General features: G+C 40.5%; 2 protein-coding genes across 2 annotated transcripts in view; one reads left to right on the forward strand and one right to left on the reverse strand.

Annotated features, from left to right (window-relative positions):
• Positions 1 to 13151: 13151 nt before the first annotated feature.
• SERP1 (stress associated endoplasmic reticulum protein 1) lies at positions 13152 to 17676 on the reverse strand. Its single transcript, XM_015131801.3, has 3 exons — positions 17202 to 17676; positions 16860 to 16935; positions 13152 to 15646 (listed from the first exon to the last, which is right to left on the reverse strand). Exons 1-3 carry the CDS (start codon positions 17283 to 17285, stop codon positions 15606 to 15608), a joined length of 201 nt encoding a protein of 66 aa, XP_014987287.1. The 5' UTR covers positions 17286 to 17676; the 3' UTR covers positions 13152 to 15605.
• Positions 17677 to 17951: 275 nt separating this feature from the next.
• The window catches only part of EIF2A (eukaryotic translation initiation factor 2A), a 34224-nt gene continuing 30904 nt past the window's right edge, over positions 17952 to 21271 (forward strand). Inside the window, exon 1 of the mRNA XM_015131799.3 lies at positions 17952 to 17995. Coding sequence (XP_014987285.2) covers positions 17968 to 17995 — 28 coding nt within the window. The 5' untranslated portion in view covers positions 17952 to 17967. The remainder of the gene's footprint in view (positions 17996 to 21271) is intronic.

Genomic DNA, 21271 nt, shown 5'->3' on the forward strand with positions numbered 1-21271 from the left:
GGCTCAAGTCCTTTATATAAAATGGCACAAAATTTGAATATAACCTACTCGCATTCTCTCACATACTTTAAATCATCTTTAGACAACTAATAACATCTAAGACAATGCCTACATATCATTTCATTCGTGTAAATTCAACACAGTACTAGGCATGGCAAGTTCAAGTTTTGCCTTTTGAAACTTTATGGAATTTTGTTCTGAATATTTTCAGTCTTTGGAGGGTTGAATTCACAGATGCACACAGATATGGAAGGCTGACTATGTATTTGAGTATATATATATATGTATATATGTGTGTATACATATACTAGTGTGTGTGTGTATATCTATATACTAAAGATTATATGTAACCATAGTATCAAATATAATAGACTGTAAGTGAAAAAGCACTATTAGAGACTTGGATGGATGTTACATAATGAAAAAGAAATCATCTATCAGAGAGATATCTCTAAATTTGAATATACCTAACAGAGCCTCAAAATATTTAAAGAAAAATTTACAGAAATATTGGAAGAAATGTACAAGTCCATAAACCTGTATCAAAAAGTAAAAAACTGGTAAGAATCTAGACGTAAACAACATAATTAACAACTTGAACAAAGGAACAAACATAGAACTGGCGCCAAAAACTAGAGAATACACTTTTAAAATTATTATTATTATTATTATTATTATTATTTTGAGATGGAGTCTTGCTGTGTCGCCAGGCTGGAGTGCAGTGGCGCGATCTTAGCTCACTGCAATCTCTGCCTCCCGGGTTCAGGCGATTCTCCTGCCTCAGCCTCCCGAGTAGCTGGGGATTACAGGCGCGTGCCAACACACCCGGCTAATTTTTGTATTTTTAGTAGAGACGGGGTTTCACCATGTTGGCCAGGCTGGTCTCGATCTCCTGATCTCGTGATCTGCCCGTCTCGGCCTCCTAAAGTGCTAGGAGTACAGGTGTGAGCCACCGCGCCCGGCCTATTATTTTTAATAATATATAGTACATTTTAAAAAGTAACCATATAGGGAAACCATCACTCTGATACATTGCTGATAGGAACATAGAACAGAATAACCTCAATGGAAGGGAATTTGATAATACCGAACTGCATTTATCCTTTGGCTCAGAAATCTTACTCCAAGAATTTATCCTTAAAACACAATTGCACATATATGAAAAGATATAATACATAAGGTAATTTATTCCAGTTCTATTTGTAATGGCAAGAGACAGTAAAACTAATGTCTATGAATAGTGACTGGTTGAATAAATCATGGCACATCCTGATCATGGAGCTATAAAAAGAAGTGAGGAATATCTCTATACACTTACATGGGCTGATGCCCAGGATATATATTTTTTGCTTTTGGTTTCCAGGATATATTTTAAGTGGAAAAAGTAAGATAAAGAAAAGGGCATCTGTGCAATCCTACGATTTATCTAAGAAAGTGAATATTTATATATCCCTATCTCTATTATCTATCTCTTAATAAAAGCATAAAAGAAAGCCTTTTTTAAAAAGGTTATCTAAAACCCAAGAATTGCTCTCCTAGGTATATACCCAAGAGAAAAAAGAAATCACATATGTCGAACACAAAAACTTGTACGTGAATGTTCATGGCAACATTATTCATAAGAGCCCCCAAATGGAAACAATCCACATGTCCATCAACTGATGAATGGGGAAACAAATCAAAAAGAATGAAGTACTGTTTCATGCTCTAAAATGAATGAGCCTTGAAAACATTATGTTAAGTAAAAGAAGTCAATCACAAAAGGTCGCATACTGTATTATTCCATTTATATGAAAAGTCCAGAGTAGGCAAATCTAGAGAGAAAGTAGACTCTGGTTGCTAGAGGTTAGAGGAAAGGGGAGGGGCAATGAACATCAATAGGTATGGGGAAGGGAGTGACAGATACAAAGTTTATTTCTGGGGAAATGAAGTATTCTGAAATTTGGTAGTAATGATGGTTGCATAGCCTTGTAAAATATACTAAAAACCACTGAAATGTACACTTTAAAAGGGTGAATGTTATGCTATATTAATCTCACAAAATATTGTAGCCTTATCAATAGGAAGAGACAAGAAAGTAGAAAGAACAAAAATAGGAACGGAAGGCAGGCACGGTAGTTCACACCTGTAATCCCAGCAATTTGGGAGGCTGAGGTGGACAGGTTGCTTGAGCCCAGGCGTTCAAGACCAGCCTGGCAATATGGTGAACTCCCCCCATCTCAACACACACACACACACACACACACACAATTACAAAAAAATTAGCCAGACATGGTGGCACACATCTATAATCCCAGCTACCCAAGAGACTGAGCTGGGAGAATCACCTGAACCCAAGAGGTAGAAGCTGCCTGCAGTGAGCTGTGATCACACCACTGCACTCCACCCTGGGCAACAGAGTAAGACCCTGTATCAAAGAAAGAATACAAGAAATAAGAACTAGATTTCTCTGAATATACCTGGCTTAACAGATTTGATATTAAAACAAAGTAAATATAATATATAGTTATTAAATTGAATTAAAAATGTAAAAGCAACCACTGAGATTATCTTTCTGGCATGGCAACCTGAGGACCTCTATGGATCCATTCCACAACGAAACTGGTGAAGATCATTAAAAAACAAAATTTAAGTTTTTTAGAAATTGTCTTAAGGCCATATAACAAATGAAGAAACATTTATTCAAGAAAACCTACTAAAACTGGTCGGGCATGGTGGCTCATGCCTGTAATCCCAGCCCTTTGGGAGGCCGAGGCAGGCAGATCACCTGAGAGGTCAGATGTTCAAGATCAGTCTGGCTAACATGGTGGAAACCCGTTTCTACTAAAAAATACAAAAATTAGCTGGGTGTTGTGATGCATTCCTGTAGTCCCAGCTACTCCGGAGGCTGAGGCAGGAGAATCACTTGAACCCGGGAGGAGGAGGTTGCAGTGAACCAAGATCATGCCACTGCACTCCAGCCTGGGTGACTCAGTGAGACTCCATCTCAAAAAAGAAAAGAAAAGAAAAGAAAAGAAAACCTAACCTACTAAAACTAGTTAGGAATAGTAAGAGTCTATGGCATTTGAGTCATGACCAATTTCCTTACCATTCCATATTCGGAATGCTGGGAACCCTACTCCAGGTAGACACAGCCAAGAACACAGGGCTCCCTCTGCCCTCACCTCCCAACTAGAGGGCTGCAGTATCTTCCCATCAGGGCAGCATGTCTCCATTTCTCCTCCTTCCCCATCTACCTGTTGCAAATGCTAAGTTCTGGGTAGTGTAGCTGAAAGGTGGGAGCCCCGTTCTTCTACCCAGCCCCCACTCATGGGATACAGAATCTACTGAGAATACTGGGTCCAATCCCCCTCACTCCAGCCCATTCATACAGCAAAGGTTCCATGCCAGCACAGGCAAGCCTAGAATACCAAGGGCTATAGAACAGAAATTAAAGAAATTGAGTACAGAAAAACAATAGAGAGAATTAATAAACCTGAAAGTTGGTTCTTTTAAAAGAACAACAAAGTTGACAAACCTTTAGCTAGATTGACCAAGAAAAAGAGAGAAGGCTCAAATGAAAGAGGAAATGTTACTATTAATGTTACAAAATAACAATGATTATAAAGGAATATTGTGAACAACTGTACACCAACCAGATAACAGACAAAACGAACAAATTTCTAAAAAGACATAAACTACTAACACTGAATCAAGAAGAAACAAAAAATCTGAACAGACCTCTAACAAGTAAAGAAATTGGATTTGTGGTGGGCACAGTGGTTCACACCTGTAACCCCAGCACTTTGGGAGTCTGAGGTGGGAGGATCACTTGAGCCCAAGAGTTTGTGACCAGTCCAGGCAACACAGCGAGGCCCCATCTCTACAAAACAAAAAATACATAATTAGCTGGGCATGGTGACATACACTTGTAGTCCCAGGTACTCGGGAGGCTGAGACAGGAGAATTGCTTGAGCCTAGGAGGTCAAGGCTGCAGTGAGTCATGATCGTGCCACTGCACTCCAGCCTAGGTGACAGAGGAAGACCCTGTTTAAAGGGGGGAAGAAAAGAAATTGAATTTGTAACAAAACAATATCCACAAAGAAAAGCCTAGGCCCACATGGCTTTATTGGTGAATTCTACAAAACGTTTAAAGAATTAATGCCAATTCTTCACAAACTCTTCCAGGAAACAGAAGAGAATAACTCCTGATTTATTCTACGAGGCCAGTATTACCCTGATAACAAAACCTACACAACAAGAAATGAAAACTACACCAAGATCTCTTATGAACATAAATGTAAAAATTCTACAGAGATACTAGCAAACCAAAACCTCTATCTGAAAAAGCACATCTGGCCAGGCACAGTGGCTCATGCCTGTAATCCCAGCACTTTGGGAGGCCGAGGTGGGTGGATCACGAGGTCAGGGGTTCGAGACCAGCCTGACCAACATGGTGAAACCCCATCTCTACTAAAAATACAAAAATTAGCTTGGCATGGTAGCGGGCGCCTGTAATCCCAGCTACTCAGGAGGTTGAGGGAGAACAATTGCTTGAACCCGGGAGGCAGAGGTTGCCGTGAGCCGAGATCATGCCACTGCACTCCAGCCTGGGCAAAAGAGTGAGACTCCATCTAAAAAAAAAGAAAAAGAAAAAGAAAAAGACATCTACAAAAAACCCACAACTAACATCATAATTAACAGTAAATGACTGAATGTTTTCTTGTTAAGATCCAGAACAACAAAGATGTCCACTGTTGCCGTTTTTTTTTTTTTTTTTTCTTCCTCCCAGGCTGGAGTGCAATGGCTCAATCTTGGGTCACTGCAACCTCTGCCTCCCAGGTACAAGCAATTCTCCCATCGCAGCCTCCCAAATAGCTGGGATTACAGGTGTGCACCACCACGCCCGGCTAATTTTTGTATGTTTAGTGGAGACGGGGTTCACCATGTTGGCCAGGCTGGCCTCGAACTCATGACCTCAGGTGATCCACCCACCTCAACTTCCCAAAGTGCTGGGATTACAGACATGAGCTACCGTGCCCAGCCCACTGTTGCCACTTCTATTCAATATCATACTGGAGGTTAATTCTAACCAGGGTAATTAGACAAGTAAATGAAAAGGCATTCAGACCGGAAAGGAAAGAAGTAAAACTCTCTATTTGCAGATCACATAATCTTGTGTGTGGAAAATCGTAAGGAATTCACTAAACAACTATTAGCACTAGTAAATGAGCTCTACAAGGTTGCAGGGTACAAGATCAATATACAAAAACAACTGAACGTCTACACAGTAGCAGTGAGCAAAAAGAAAATAAAATTAAGGGAAAAATTCCACTTACAATGGAATCAAAAAGAAAAATGTACTTAGAAATAAATTTAACAAGAACAAAATTTATATTCTGAAAACTGCAAAACATTGTTGAAAGACATGAAGGAAAGCTGGGCAAAGTGGCTCTCTCTAATCTCAGCACTTTGGGAGGCCAAGGTGGGAAGATCACTTGAGCCCAGGAGTTTGAGACCAGCCTGGTCAACATAGTGAGACCTTGTCTCTACAACACAATACAAACAATTAGCCAGCCATGGTGGTGAGTACCTGTAGTCCTAGCTATTCAGGAGGCTTATGCGGAAGGATCACTTGAGCCCAGTAGTTTGAGGCTTCAATGAGCTACTCCACTAAACCTGCCTGAGTGACAAAGCAAGACTCTGTCTCTTAAACAAAATTTTTTTAAGGGATACAAACATAAAATTAAAGACATAAGTGAAAACTATAGTCTTACATTTGAATTGGAAATATCAGTATAAATTATACCAGTATAAATAACAGTATAAGTTTCCTCTTAAAAATACATATTTTATAAGCTATGTTCACTAAAAGTCTTAGAAGCAGTGACAACACAGCTGTAATGAGCTCCCCTAGAGTCCAGGTTGCAATCTCTAAATACCATATCCTGATAAAAAGAACCAGAACTCCTGGGGATAAAGGCTGATTCCAAGTTTAGAGAAGGAAATATCTCAGATGAATCCAGGGCATCTTGTTACACCAGTCTCATTTCTATGTGTTTCACATATATAAGCTCATTTAATCTTTATTTTATAGTTGAGAAAACTGAGGCTTAGATTGCCTAAGGTCATATAGATACAAAGTGACAAAAAACAGATACAAATCCAGGCTTCAGAGCCAGCACTTGAAAAGTCACTCAACCTTACTAGTAATCAGAGAATGCATATTAAAACAGGGAGGCAACTTTACCTTCTTATTAGATGGGCAAAAGTTAGTATCTGATAAAACGAAATTTTAGTGAGCACTTGAGGATAGAGGAACTCTTGCACATTGCTAGCGGAAACAATGTTTTGTATACCCTCTTTTGGATAGCAATTTCACCATACCTCATACATTTGAAGATGTACATACCGCATGCCCAGACATTCCAAATTCTAGACTAGAGAAATTCTGTATACAGCTAAACAAGGAGAAAATATATTAATATAAACACCCATATTCATTACAACCCAGATTTCAAACAAGTGGGAACAAGTGGAAGCAACTTCAGTATCCCTCATAAGGAAGTTAGATAAACAAATGTGGCTTATTTATAAATTCTATAAAGCAATTCAAATGAATGAAACAGATCCACTGAAGAAACCTCAAAATGACATTGAGTGTAAAGTTTCATATGACAATGTACAGTTTGATACCACTTATTAAAATCTTAAAAGTATACAAGGGTATGTTTCATTTATAAATGTATACAAGTATTCTAAAAGTACCAGAAAAATATGTAAATAGCCTACATTGACTTTAGGGGGCAAATAAGGGGTATTTTCATCCTAACTGTAACATTTTGTTTATATTTTTAAAAAGAGATTTGAAGCAAATATGGCAAAATTTTAACAACTGTGGTATATTGATAATGACATGTAGACATGTCATGTTATTTTATGTATATTTGAACTTTTTATAATTAAAATATTAAAAAATCTAGTGTACTGAATTTTTATCTGGTATCTGATATGAGGCACAATTTCCTCGTTACTAAAAAACAAACAAACAAAAAAGAGGGCCAGGTGCAGTGGCTCATGCCTGTAATCCCAGCGCTTTGGGACACCGAGGCAGGAGGATCACTTGAGGCCAGGAGTTCTAGGCTGCAGTGAGCAATGATCGCACCACTGTACTCCAGCCTAGGTGACAGAAAGAGACACTCTCAAAAAAAATGAAACAAACAAACAAACAAACAAAAAGACTGAAGGCTACATTGAAGTGTGGTAACTTTCACGAGAGCCAGAAACAGAAAAGGGACATTAGTGGAATATTGGTGAAATCCAAATATAGTCCTAAGTTAGTTTAAGTATTCCTGTACTGTTAGTTTCTTGGTTTTGAAAAACGTACCATGGATATAAGATGTTAATGTTAGTGGAAGTGGAGTAAAGGATATACAGGAACTCTCTATGCTATCTTTGCAACCTTTCTGTAAATCTAAGTTTATTTGAAAATGAGGAAGGTATAAAATCAAATTCCATATTGTTTGTATATTTTGAGACAGAGTCTCACTTTGTGACCCAGGCTGGAGTGCAGTTGTGTGATCTCAGCTCACTGCAGCCTTGACCTCCCAAGCGATCCTTCCACTTCAGCCTCCCAAGTAGCTGGGACTACAAGCATGAGCCACCACATTTGGCTACGTTTTTTATTTTTTGTAGAGATGGGGTCTCACTACATTGCCCAGACTGGTCTCAAACTCCTGGGCTTGAGCAATCCTCCCACCTCAGCTCCCAAAGTGCTGGGATCAAAGGCATAAGCCACCACATCCAGTCCAAATCCATATATTTTCTCTAAACATTTTTCTGTTTTCTTTTAATGGGAATTCAACTTTTCAAGGACAAGTTTTAAGAGCCTATATATTTGCCAAGTGCCTTTTTCATGTCCAGGGTGGCATTACCTGTAGGTACAATCACCGCACTTCCTAGTTATGGCAATTTTGGTGTAAGGTAATAAAAGGGGTGTCATGGGAGCATCTGAAGCAGAGCTAACTAGTGTGGAAGAGTAATCTTTGAGACCAATATGTTCTCAACCTGCTACGTGCAAAACGTTTTTTAGCGGAAGCTAAATAGCAAAATATGATGCACAGTCGTATAAATTTTGAGAAGCCATTTGGAAGGCAAAACTTTGGAAAGGTAAAAGTATAATTTGAGATCTAAAACTAGCTAGTGATCCTAGGATGGTAGGTGACTTTCAGCCAAGCCAAATATCAATATGAAGGCTATGATTTCTTTTTGTTTTCAGTGAGGAAGGTCCTTCAACCTATCAAAGCTCTATTGGTTTTGCAGCTCACAAAGTCAGTGGTATCTTATTTGCATAGAGTATTTCTAATTTTTCAAAGTGATTTTACCATCATTGGACTTCACTGTATGAGGCAGGTGGGTGTTTTGTTTTCCTCAAGTGAAATGAATGAAGCTCAAGGAGGTTTTGGGATGCAAGACTATGGAACTAGTTAGTGCCAGAGCTGGAACCAGAACTCAGGGCCCTTTTCAATACTTCTCAAAGTTTTGTTTGCAGATAGATCACCTGAGAATCCTTTGAAAATGCAGATTCTGATTCAGTGGGCCTTTGGTAGGGTGTCTGAGACACTGCATTTCTATCAGGCTTCCAGGTTACTGCTGGTCCCCAAACTACACTCTGAGTAATAGATTAGATCAGGCTGAGTTTTTGTTTTTGTTTGAGTTTTGTTATTGTTGTTGTTGTTTTGTTTTTGACAGGTTCTGGCTCCATTGCCCAGGCTGGAGTGTAGTGGTGTGATCTCAGCTCATTGCAATCTCTGCCTCCAGGGCTCAAGCAATCCTCCCATCTCAGCCTCCTGAGTAGCTGGGACCACAGCACACGCTACCAAGCCCAGCTAATTTTTGTATTTTTTGTAGAGACAGGGTTTCACCATATTGCCCAGGCTAGTCTTGAACGCAATCCTCCCATCTCAGCCTCCTGAGTAGCTGGGACCACAGGCACACGCTACCAAGCCCAGCTAATTTTTGTATTTTTTGTAGAGACAGGGTTTCACCATATTGCCCAGGCTAGTCTTGAACTCCTGAGCTCAAGCAACCCGCCTGCCTTGGCCTCCCCAAGTGCTGGGAGTATAGGCTTGAGCCACCGCGCCTGGACAAAACCAGGCTGAGTATTAAACTCTGCTGGGTCAGCTTTCCCTGTGTATGTTTGGCAACATAGATGAATTTTATTGGGATGTTTACAAAAAGAAAGGAATCTGGCCTTGAAAAACATCTTTATACTATTCTCAAGCAAGAACAAACGACTTTCCGGGTGTTGTTCACTGTCTGTGGTACCTTTCTTCTCCACTTCATCCATGAGTAATTGACAGGCAGATTGTGCACTAGTAACTAGGGCTGGAGCTAGGCAGAAACATGCTTGGACACTCCCACTGTAAAATCGACTTTATGATTTAGGCTTTATCTGCAATTACAATCTATCTCAATCCCATATGCATTTGTGCTTTGGGATCTGCAGTTGTGCGTTTATTGGTGCTGCACATGTCAAACAGAAAACAAAGTCGCAGCGTCTTGGTGGTTTACCCTGGTCTCATGGGTGCCAGAAGCTAAATGTGCTGTGACTAGGGTGCTTTGTGTGGCTCCATGGATGACTTTGCCCAATGTGAGACTTGGTTTGGCAAACACACCACATCCTAAATGATAGTCAAAATGGTGTGGACTTACTGTGGGGAATTCCTTTGTGAGGAGAACAAGCTGTCTCTACTCAGGGGCTGGATTTGGTTTGGAGTATACTCGCCTGGTTTGCATGGGTCTGGCACAGAGAAGGGTGCACTGGTGTGGTGTCCTTGTACCGTCCTATACCCTACGATGGGGCTGGGACAGAGGGCAGCTGACAGCCCACAAGCACCTGCTCTAACAGCAAGCATGGCTGTTTGACCCTTTCCTTCTAACCGGACTGACCAGTGTGGTAAAGTGTCAACTTTCTTTGATAAAGTGCTTTTTTGTTTTCTCAATGACACATTATGAACCGTTCTCAAATATGACTGTTTAAGTACTTCCAAATATCAAGCCTATCCTGGAGGAGTTTGTTTAAAGAGTAAAGAAACTGAATTCTGGTGTTGAGCCTAGTCATCAACCAGAAGTGACCAGGCTTGGAAGTAGTTGGGATGACTGTTATACCAGGGTTAGAGGATTTTACAAAAAGACCTGCTTCTTAAAGATTATCCTGATATAAGGCATTCATCCATCTTTTTCACTCTATCACTCAACTAATATGTTGAACTCCCACTATATGTGTAAAGCTCTGTACTAGCCAAGGGAGTGATGGCAGTAGATGAAGAAATAAAGATATGGCCTTTGTCCTTGAGTATTCCATGTCTGAGAAACTAAGAAACACACATAATAAACATGTAAACATAATAAATGCTAACTGGTCCAGAGCTGTACGTCCCAAAGAGAGTCATCCTGAATCCCATGGCAAGAGAAAGTTTTACAGGAGAGGTGAAATTAAAGCTGGAAAGGGTAGGTAGTATTTTAATGTAGGAAAAGTGGGCAAAACCACCTAAAGTACAAGGTATCTGCAAAATCAGGGCTAGAACAGTTCTATGGAGGGAAGCTGTGGAGGACAAGGCTGAAATGCAGGTTGTGAAGCCTCCTGAAAACCAAGGCAAAAAGAGTTATTTCTTCCCAATGGCAGTGGGAAGCCATCTGAGGTTAACAAATCTTCAGATTTTATCACCATGGAGAACTCAGATTTTCGTTAGATTAATATATAATCTTCAAAGGTAAAATGAGACATTACATTCTTAATATAAAAGTGTTTTAAATTGCTAAAAATAAAAAAAAAGAGGAGACATGCTTAAAGCATAATTCCTTGGCATTCAACATACTAAGTGCCAATTTCATCATTACAAACCCAGTTTTCTAATCCTTGCTCTGTCATTGCTTTATTGGTGTTAGGAAGGACAGTATCTCTAGGCCATATGTCCTCAAATGTAAAATAAAAGGGCCAATCAAGATCATTTCTAAAGCTCCTGAATCAATTATTTCAGTTCAAAATAAATTATTCTCATTCTCCTGTTTGGCAGGCTTTCTCCACAACACACTGTTAGAAAATAAAAATTTGTTATTAGTCCATGTAATGATACTGTAATCACTTTTAATAAATACACAGATTTGTTCTATCTGCATTGCAAAATAGAAATATGCACACTGGAAAATATTCATTAAACCCTTTGATACAAAAAGTATCTCTGGAGAGCACATTGCTTCATTTTTCGGACTACTGGACTGCCTATTAAAAATTTTTATTTTGGCCAAGGTGCGGTGCCTCTTGCCGGTCTTCTCAGCACTTTGGGAGGCTGAGACAGGAGGATCACTTGAGCCCAGGAGTTTAACAGCAGCCTGGGCAACATAAAGAGACCCCACCTCTATTTTTTTTTTTTTTTTTTTGAGACGGAGTCTCGCTCTGTCACCCAGGCTGGAGTGCAGTGGCCGGATCTCAGCTCACTGCAAGCTCCTCCTCTCGGGTTCACGCCATTCTCCTGCCTCAGCCTCCCGAGTAGCTGGGACTACAGGCACCCGCCACCACGCCCGGCTAGTTTTTTGTATTTTTTAGTAGAGACGGGGTTTCACTGTGTTAGCCAGGATGGTCTCGATCTCCTGACCTTGTGATCCGCCCATCTCGGCCTCCCAAAGTGCTAGGATTACAGGCGTGAGCCACCGCGCCCGGCCTACCCCACCTCTATTTTTTAAAAAATTAAAGACAAAATAATTTTAGACTTTTCGACATCACAGATGAAAAATATTTTATTTTTTATATTTTAGACGGAGTTTCTGCTCTTGTTGCCCAGGCTGGAGAGCAATGGTGCGATCTTGGCTCACTGCAACCTCCGCCTCCCAGGTTCAAGTGATTCTCCTGCCTCAGCCTCCCAAGTAGCTGGGATCACAGGCATGTGCCATCACAGTCGGCTAATTTTGTATTTTTAGTAGAGATGGGGTTTCGCCATGTTGGCCAGGCTGGTCTCGAACTCCTGACTTCAGGTGATCCATCTGCCTCGGCTTCCCAAAGCGCTGGGATTACAGGAGTGAGCCACCGCGCCCGGCCCAGATGAAAACTCATTCAACAAAACTCTAGCAAAATTATTTTTAAAAATGTAACCTTGAATGTATCACAGTGGTAGCATTACTGACCCTTGCATTTTTGTGCTGTAGAGGGAGCACCAAAAGTAAATTTGTCACTAATTTTTTTTTTTAATGCACCCATAAAAGGATGGATTGCTTTTTCCTTCTTTGAATTGGCAATTTTAAAAAAATTAAAGAACTTCTGTGAAAGCAGAAGCAAAGAGCTCGTGAAAACAGAAGTGTTCTAAGTGCAAGTTTTGCAATCATTCCTATTACCATAGGGTATAAGAAACTTTGGTTCGTTTCTGCACTCCCCCAATTAGCTCTGTGATGAAAAAAACAAAAAACTTTATCTGGTTTTACTTGTCCTTTGAAATACTTACTACGATTGTGGTTATGCTTTCGTTTTATGTCTGTTCCTTCTCTACTGCTCTGACAGATATTTCAGTGTCAGGACTATGTATTCACAGTTCCATACCTGGCATGTAAGTTATTCATTGACTAAAATGCATGTTTTTGTTAATCTGTGAATTGAAGCAGTTGGATTAAATTTTCCATGTCCCTTCTATCTTTATGTTTCTGTGATACATTTTAATTTACTTTGAATTACCTAAGCCTAGACAGTTAATTTTTTCCCTTAATTTGTAGCCTTTTATTGCTCATTAATCCTCTTTCTAAATAAGGACATGTGTCCTAATTCAATTTGAAAATAAAGTAGTACAAGTAGCCAGCGTGGTACTAAGTTTAGACAGGAAATGCTTCTCTGAGGGAGTGCCACAGAGTTTGCTGTTGCAGCCAACCAACTCCTACCTCTTGAAGTTAGGGTTTGCATCTAAAAAATAAATTTAAAAACTAAAAAGCCAGGTAAAGGCAAATCAAACTTAAAAACAATTTCGAAACGGGGAATCTGGTGTTCTAAGTTTTACAGATAATAAAGCACAGTAAAGTTTTGTCGGTGAACCTGCTATTGAGCCCAGGAACATAATCCAGCTCTACATGGTCGTCCTTTGTACCAACAGACTCCAGTAACCTCAGTGAGAAGAGTCATGGCCCTGCAGTTGACTATCCACATTTCTTTAATGTAAGTCAAAGCCCATTACAATGCATCCTGTTACAATGGAAATCTCATTTTTGGAAGTCCACTTATTATTTTGAGCAACATTATATACAACCCAACAGATAAACAGATACAATAATTAACAACTTGTTGAAATGTTAGAGCTAAACCACAAAGAGTAACTGAGTAATGCTGTGCTCAACATTAGATGATCTATAAAATTCAACTGGCAAAGGGAGATCAAAGAATTGTGCTTTATCTTGAGCTTGAATTGGATGACAAGGAGATTAGGAAATCCTAAGTGGAAAAATATTCAAATCATTGTGCTTTCTATATATTTTTCTTACTACCTATTTCCAGTTATAAATCTTACATCTGTGCCTCTGCATACCATTTCTTTTAAGTACAATACTAAACATTCTTTAAAATCATTTTCTACTAACTACAAAAGGTACACTCAGATAACTGTAAAAGCATCTGCTTTTAGAAGAAAAGCATCAAATATTCAGGGAACTTTATTTTTAAAGAATAAATCAAATAAGACACAGCTTTCGTTTACCCAAACATGCATAATCCGACCTAAATATAAAATGCACTTAATTGGTAAATTACACATGAAATACAAAGGGAACGCAATTTTACATATGTAAAATGATTGCCAGCTATAGCAATTTAACAGTCAAATTTATCAGAACATTGTACATTAAAAAACAAAAACAACTTAAAGCCAATTATCTATAGTAAACCAAGGAAAATTCTGATACGGAATGGTTTGACTCAAAGCAAAGAATAAGGCACCTGCTATGAATTTAGCGCAACCATAAAACAGAATTAGTTAACCAAGATACTTGTTTCAAAAAGGGAAACAAGTACAGAAATTGATAACTGGGTGAGAAAGGCAAGTAACAATTTAGTTAAAAACCTGCTGGCCCAAGGTCAGTTGATTAATTTCTTATTCCAGAATAGTTAAGTTCCTGAAAGTCCTTAACCACTCCACTCCCTTACTGCTCTCCACGTTTGAGGGTATCAGAAGCCCTCTATGAGGTTCACACTGTGTATAGACTAGGTAGCAGATTTCCCTTCTGTTCCTCTTAAAACAGCTTATTTTAAAAGAAATATCCTGAGGCAATTAACAAAGCAAACACAAGCAGCTTTCTTTCCAACGTATTAATACATAGACACTGCTCAGGTTTTTATTCACCAAGTTATGGCTAAGTATACAAACAGCCAGTACTTGCAGTTTTCAACAGTACTAGAAAACCCAAAACCTGCCCTATCACCCTCACCCTTACCATTAGTAAAACGTAAATCTGATCAATCATAACCTATAAAATCATATAACAAAGGGAAGACTAAAGACTGATCATTATCAGTAAATCCATTCAATTCCAGATGCCACTTTAGGCTGATGTGTCTAGGACCCTAACGGCATTTCGATCATTAATCTAGAAAAGCATTTCCAAACTAAGGATAACTTTGTAGTTGATGTGCCTTTTTTTGCTATTAAAAGTGCTATTTAACATGCTAAAATAAAATATCTTATGGCACATTGGACTCAACAGCATGTTCTAATGAGGCATCCATGTTTAGTAGTATTTTTCCCTAGAATTTTGTTTGGCATAGTAAACCCCTTTGATACATTAAAATAATTCTGGTGAAATCAATGTAACATAATAAATGTAACATAAACAAACCTTCCCTGATTGACTTCACTCCACCACGGCAGCTTTTAATGAAACCACAGTAACTGATTAGGTCAGAAAATGATCAAGTTTTTTCTATGGCATCTTGGGTTACTATACTCACTCATGCAAAATCCAAGGTAGTGTAATGGAAACAATATTGGTAAAATAGATGTTGTGGCTACAAGCATCTCCCTTTATATTAGACATTTAGAAGCTTTTAAAAAGTTTTGGATGCTAAAGGTTGTGGCAAAACTAGGCTGTGTAGTTGTTCGATTTATAAGCACCTTATTACAGGACAGTTACATGAACCTATAAGGGAGTGTGCTTTCAGTTCAAGAGTAATAAAGTGCCTAGCTATATAAAAACCACAAGACTTCAAATTGTAATTTAAGCTAACTGCATTTATACATTAGGGTTAACAAAATATAGACCCTGTCTATGCAGACTTAGACTAATTATTCATAGTGTTTTAATAACCACATAAAAAAACTTACTCTTAATTGACTGAATAAGTAGGGTCCACTACTGTATCTTAACAATCAAATTTTATTGCTTTATTCATGTGGTGTTTTTTGCAAGGCACTGTGGTATGGACTAGAAAACTTGGAATGACTCATGAAGAAACCTTGGAATGATACATGAAGCATGATAGGAAAGTCATTCTGAGGCAGGATGCTTTACTGAATTGTTTTCAACCAGGGTATCAAACATCAGGAATGAGTTCAAGTTAAAATTCACAGGAGAATGGAAACATCTTAAGGTCAGTCACTTCACATGCCCATCCTGATACTTTGAATAATCTGGAAAATTGCTGTAAAAAGAAAGAGCAAATATTAAAATAAGCTTTGAATAAAACAGGTCCAGTGACTAACAAATATTAATTAAGGTAGCTGAAGAATCCAAAGGTACTCTTACATTTGCAAATGGTACATAACTTCATTATAATAAGAAGTGACGATAGGCCTATTTGAACAAATAAAACAATGAAATGTCCCTGAGTTATTTTTTTTAATCTTAGCTTCGCTGAATTTTATGTCTAAGTATTACCAAGAGAACTTCCAGATAAGTAATCATTTTACAAAGAACTTAAAGCACCAAAGCAAACAGGTTTTTCCAGCATAGAATTATTTTGGTTTATCCCTAAATAATTAAGCATCCTTTTAAGGCCTGGCCTATAATACAAGCATGTTTCCTCATTCTCACAAAGCTGAAATTCAATAATCTTCAGGTTATATAAACTGCTTGGCTCTCAGCCATTTATCAGGAAAGTTTCCAATTGGTAAGTGCAAAAGAAAGGCAAAGTGAAACGTTAAACAGAAATCTCAGTAACTTTAGAAAGTGGAAAACCAACATCTACTTCAATATTAACAGCTTGCATATTAAGATGATAAACGAAGAGAAGAAAGACCTTTTTTTTGTAATCTATTTGCAAAGGCAAGTGTCTGTTACTCTGACAGCAGGCTGCCCTGACAATTTTTTTTAAACCATATGTCAAACGTTTCTTTTATTAACCTAAAAACATTTGACTCACATTAAAATGCCAATCAGGTACATTTCCTCTACAGTGAATCAATTCTTTGCACAAGCTTTACTTCATAAAATATACTCAATTTTGACATTAAGATATTAAATTCTGGTATATGTTAAATCAAGTGCTAACATCTGTATGTACATATTTATAAGTTCCTTTGCAAAGGCTGATAATGAAGCTAAAAAACATTCTAAATTATCATTCCGTTAGGTTTTGTCCGGTCGTACATTTATTCCAACTCGATCATTACCAAGACTTGACCTCCTTTCTGATCTCCTGTGAGTACAAATTAAGCTAGGAGAAGTTTCTGGAGCACTACCCTCTGTGCATATGTGGAACAAGTAATTTGGTTCAGATGAAACAGAATTATGTGGAGTCCTCTGCAGGTGGGTTGAGAACTACGCAGGTAGGACTCACTACTGACCGGTCACCACGTCATCCCAAACCCTTTCAACCCAAGACTCTACCTGATGGGAGCCCGCAAGACACTTACCAGAGCCACAGACAACAAAAATGAAGAGAGCCAATAACCAGGGTCCTACAGACGCCTTCTCTTCGGGGGCATTTCTCTGCAAAAGCGAAAATCCACCATTTCAGATGCAGACAAACCACTCGGACCCCAGGCTCCCACAGCCCCGGTGGCCGGTCCCCTCACCCACAGGTCTCCCCTTCGGTTCCCGAGCCCCTACAGTCTGGCGGCTCGCAGACTCGGGCCCCTACCCCTCCACAGCACAGCCCACAGTCGACCGGATCCGGGAGAAAACGCGACGCGGCCCCAGGGACCCCGACTGTGCCCCGGCTGCGGAACGCAGAGGGGCGACCGCTCTTTCCTTACCGAGGTCTTGGCGACGTTGCCGCGCTGGGTGATGTTCTTGCTGTGCTTCTCGTTGGCCATACGGATCCTCTGCTTGGCGACCATCTTCGCGGCGCCACCACCTGCCCCGGCCACCCCTCGGACTCGCTCGCTCGCCTGCCTCCTCTCGAGCCGCTGCGAGGCTCGGCTCGTGGTGCCCGCGCCGCCGGAGCGCCGAGGTTCTCAGGCCAGGCGCTGGCTACGGCCGCTGGGCCTGGGCGCGGCAAGCGCGGGGACTGAGCACAAGCCGGGCGCCGGTCGCCGACTGACTGGCCAAGCCTGGCGGGTGCACGGGAGGAAGATAACTGGCCGCCGGGTCGTTCTCGCACCGCAGTCGCCGCCGCTTTGGCCGCCGCCGGGAGCGCGGAGTGAAAGAGGAAGGAAACGCAACGCAACAACGGGAATGTGCAGCCCGCCGCCTCGATCTACTTTGGGTTCGGCTGCCAACGTCAGCACTAGGTGGGCTCCGCCCCGCGGAAGTGCGCGCCCCTCCTGCTAGAGAAGGAGGGCGAAAGCAGACGCACCCGCCCCAGTCCAGCCCTCCCAAGCTCGGTCAAGCGTCGCCCCAGATCTGTGCTTGCGCGTTCGGGCGCCTCTTCCGCGTCACTCCGCAACCGGAAGTGAATTGGCCCCGAGGCTGATGGCTCCGGAAACACCAGCTCGCTGTTTCCACGCAGGAGGAGACGTGTAGGGGCCGGGTTCGGCCCTCGTGAACTCTCACCCGAGCGGTTTCTTTTTCCGGGACAACATGGCGCCGTCCACGCCGCTCTTGACAGGTGAGTTCTGAAGAAGCAAGGGACTCTCTTTCTTCAGACTAGTTTCTTATTTTTGTCTTTGTCTTTGAGAACTACCCGAGGAGCCCGAAAAGTCTGATCTGCCTTTTCCTGTGGCTTGCGGAAAGGCCAGACTATCTCTTGGCTTTCTTGATATAGCGTGGCAGTCGGAAGTGAAGTCTCCGCCTCTGGGCTTTCGTATTCCCCCTCCCTTTCACTGATCCATCATTCTTGCCTGCGGATTCATCTTCTACAGGATAGAAGAAGGGGGAGAAAAACAGAATGTGCTAGTTGAATTTGTGACACTTGGGTCTGCAATACTGGTGTTACACGGGCCCTTGTGAAGTCATTTAGCTCTACAGTAAGGACAAAGACAAACAGAGTTAGTCCACTAGAATGACCACGCACATTAAATACACCTGGACTTAAGTAATTCCAAATTCTGGCCTGCCTTCCTTAATGGGGTTTGTAGTACTGAATAGGGAGAGTGGAGCTGTAATGCAGATTTCAAATGATGAAGGTGGGGTTGGAAGAGGATATAGCAGTGAGCATGATAGAGATATTCTAGCAACATTTTATTTTGAAATGGTTATGAGCATATTAAAAGTAGAACATTAGAGGACTTTTGAAATTTTGAAGCTGAAGACAGAGTGTGTAGTGTTGAAGAAGATAATAAACTTAGATTGGACAATGCTGGGGAAGTTGCTTTACTAGGTTGTGGCTAGGAGTATTTGCATGTGAGTATTATGTAAGGGAAAGAATTGGGAAGGAAAAGAAGGCTTTGGTTAAGTTCTGGTAACTATACAGAAGCAAAAAAGTCATTAAGAGAAACGTCTGCATTTGAGGAGGAAGGCCATTTCCTCCCTTTTCCCCCATCCCCTGAAAGGAACCTTAAGGGCCGGGCGCAGTGGCTCACGCCTGTAATCCCAGCACTTTGGGAGGCGGAGGTGGGCAGATCACGAGGTCAGGAGATCGAGACCACCCTCGCTAACATGGTGAAACTCCGTCTCTACTAAAAATACAAAAAAATTTAGCCGGACGTGGTGGCGGGCGCTTGTAATCCCAGCTACTTGGGAGGCTGAGGCAGGAGAATTGCTTGAACCCGGGAGGCGGAGGTTGCAATGAGCCAAGATCGCGCCACTGCATTCCAGCCTGGGCGACAGAGCGAGACTGTCTCATAAAAAGAAAGAAAGAAAGAAACCTTAAAACATTTTTGCACTTTTTGCCAGTCTACGTTTCTATTTCTACATTTTAAAATCTTTATTATTAAGCACCATGCCCACTGATAGTCTGTCTTCTACAGTTTAGTCATCATTTATCAAACGCTGGCTATAATGTGCTAGGTAATATGCTAGGCAGAGACTGTTGGGCAAAGTTACATAATAAATTTTTTTTAGGTTCGTAAAGGTAGCTTGTTATTCACAATTTTTAATACTAAATTCTTATTTGAACTCTAATGAAAACAATACGACATTTAAAAATCTGATAAATAACCTCTCCTTTAAAAATGCCTACAGTAGTTAGTTCCTCACTGCTTACAGGGTAAATTCCATCCCACGTAGCATAGGGTATGTAACCATTTATAATCCTTGAATTGCTCTTGAGACTCATTTATTTCCTTGCTATCCCATCCTATTTTGTACTCCATCAATACTGAACTGCTTGTGAGTACCTTTGAACAACCTGTTTCTTCAGTCTAGTACTATCCTATGCCTCTAGTTGATTTGGCAAACTCTTTATCATCTGTTGAAATTAAAATTCATTTTAGATATCATTGCTCTGTGAAGCCTTTCCTCACGCTACCCAGATAGAGTCAGTCACTTCCTGGGCTATTTTTGTACCTTAAGTATATTTGAAATTTTGTTTCACTTGCTAAGTAGGATAATTAGACATTCACTTGCCTTTCTCCCCTGCTAGACTGTGAGTCCTTCAATGTCAGGGACAGGGTCTTATTCATATCTGTCTTCTCAGTACTAGTGCAGTGCCTGGTAGACAATAGATACTCTAAATCAGGGGTCCCCAACCCCCCAGGGCCAGATTGGTACCGGGCGAACATTACCACTTGAGCTGCCCCTCCTGTCGGATCAGTGGGGGCATTAGAGCCTCATAAGAGCGCAAACCGTATTGTGAACTGTGCATACAAGAGATCTAGGTTAGATTTATCTGTTTAGACTATCCTTCTAAATGAAGGATAGCCACTTTATAGTAAATTAACCAAGGATGACAATTGTCTTACAGTGTTTAAAATGAGGGAATTTGTAAGAGCTTAAATGTTGTCTGTTCAGTGTACTCTTCGTATTCTCATATTCTTAGAGGCCCAGAGAGATTAAGTGGTCAGATTCATGCTGCAGATTGGCAGGATTAGGATCATACTTATTCAGATTGCTCAACTCTGTGGTCCATTTTTCTTTCACTAGAACAAACTGTTTAATCTTTTAAGCATTTTCAATGTACATATTTCATTCAACAGTAGATTATTTTACTTCCAAGATCTTTTGTTAAATTTAGACTCATGGGATTTTAGAGATATGAATAGCTTGCAGATTAGCCAGTAAATTTTGTTAACCCCAACTCTTAATTGGGAATGACAAGCCAAAGCAGGTGAAAAAGGAATTTTTTTTTAAACTCATATAACCTAAAAGCCTCACTGCTGCTAGATCCAGATACTCACATGCTTCAGAAATCTGTTTTTCTTTCTTTCTTTCTTTCTTTCTTTTTTTTTTTGAGACAGAGTTTCACTTTTGTTGCCCAGGCTGGAGTGCAATGGCGTGATCTTGGCTCACTGCAACCTCCACCTCCCAAGTTCAAGCGATTCTTGTGCCTCAGCCTCCCGAGTAGCTGGGATTACAGGCATGCACCACAACACCCAGCTAATTTTGTATTTTTGGTAGAGATGGGGTTTCACTGTGTTGGTCAGGTTGGTCTTGAACCCCTGCCCTCAGGTAATCCACCGGCCTCTGCCTCCCAAAGTGCTGGGATTACAGGCGTGAGCTACCACGCCCGTCCAGAAATCTGTTTTTCTTCATCTCTAGGCTCTTGCTTTCCTCCAGATTAAATTCATCTTTAAACTGACATTCAACCAAACACCCAGCTCCAAAGGAAAGAACACATTTTTGCCAGTAGTCTCAGCGAAAATCTCAAGGCTAACTGCCTTTGACTTTGCTTGGCTCATCTTTGTATCAGTCAACTTTTAATCATGTAGTCAGGACTAAATTATATTCTCACTCCTGGATACTCCTCAAAAGAAAATGAGAGCCTCCTAAAGAAGAGGAGCTGGGT

This window comes from Macaca mulatta, chromosome 2 (genome assembly GCF_049350105.2).
Source record: "Macaca mulatta isolate MMU2019108-1 chromosome 2, T2T-MMU8v2.0, whole genome shotgun sequence".
NCBI lineage: Eukaryota > Metazoa > Chordata > Mammalia > Primates > Cercopithecidae > Macaca > Macaca mulatta.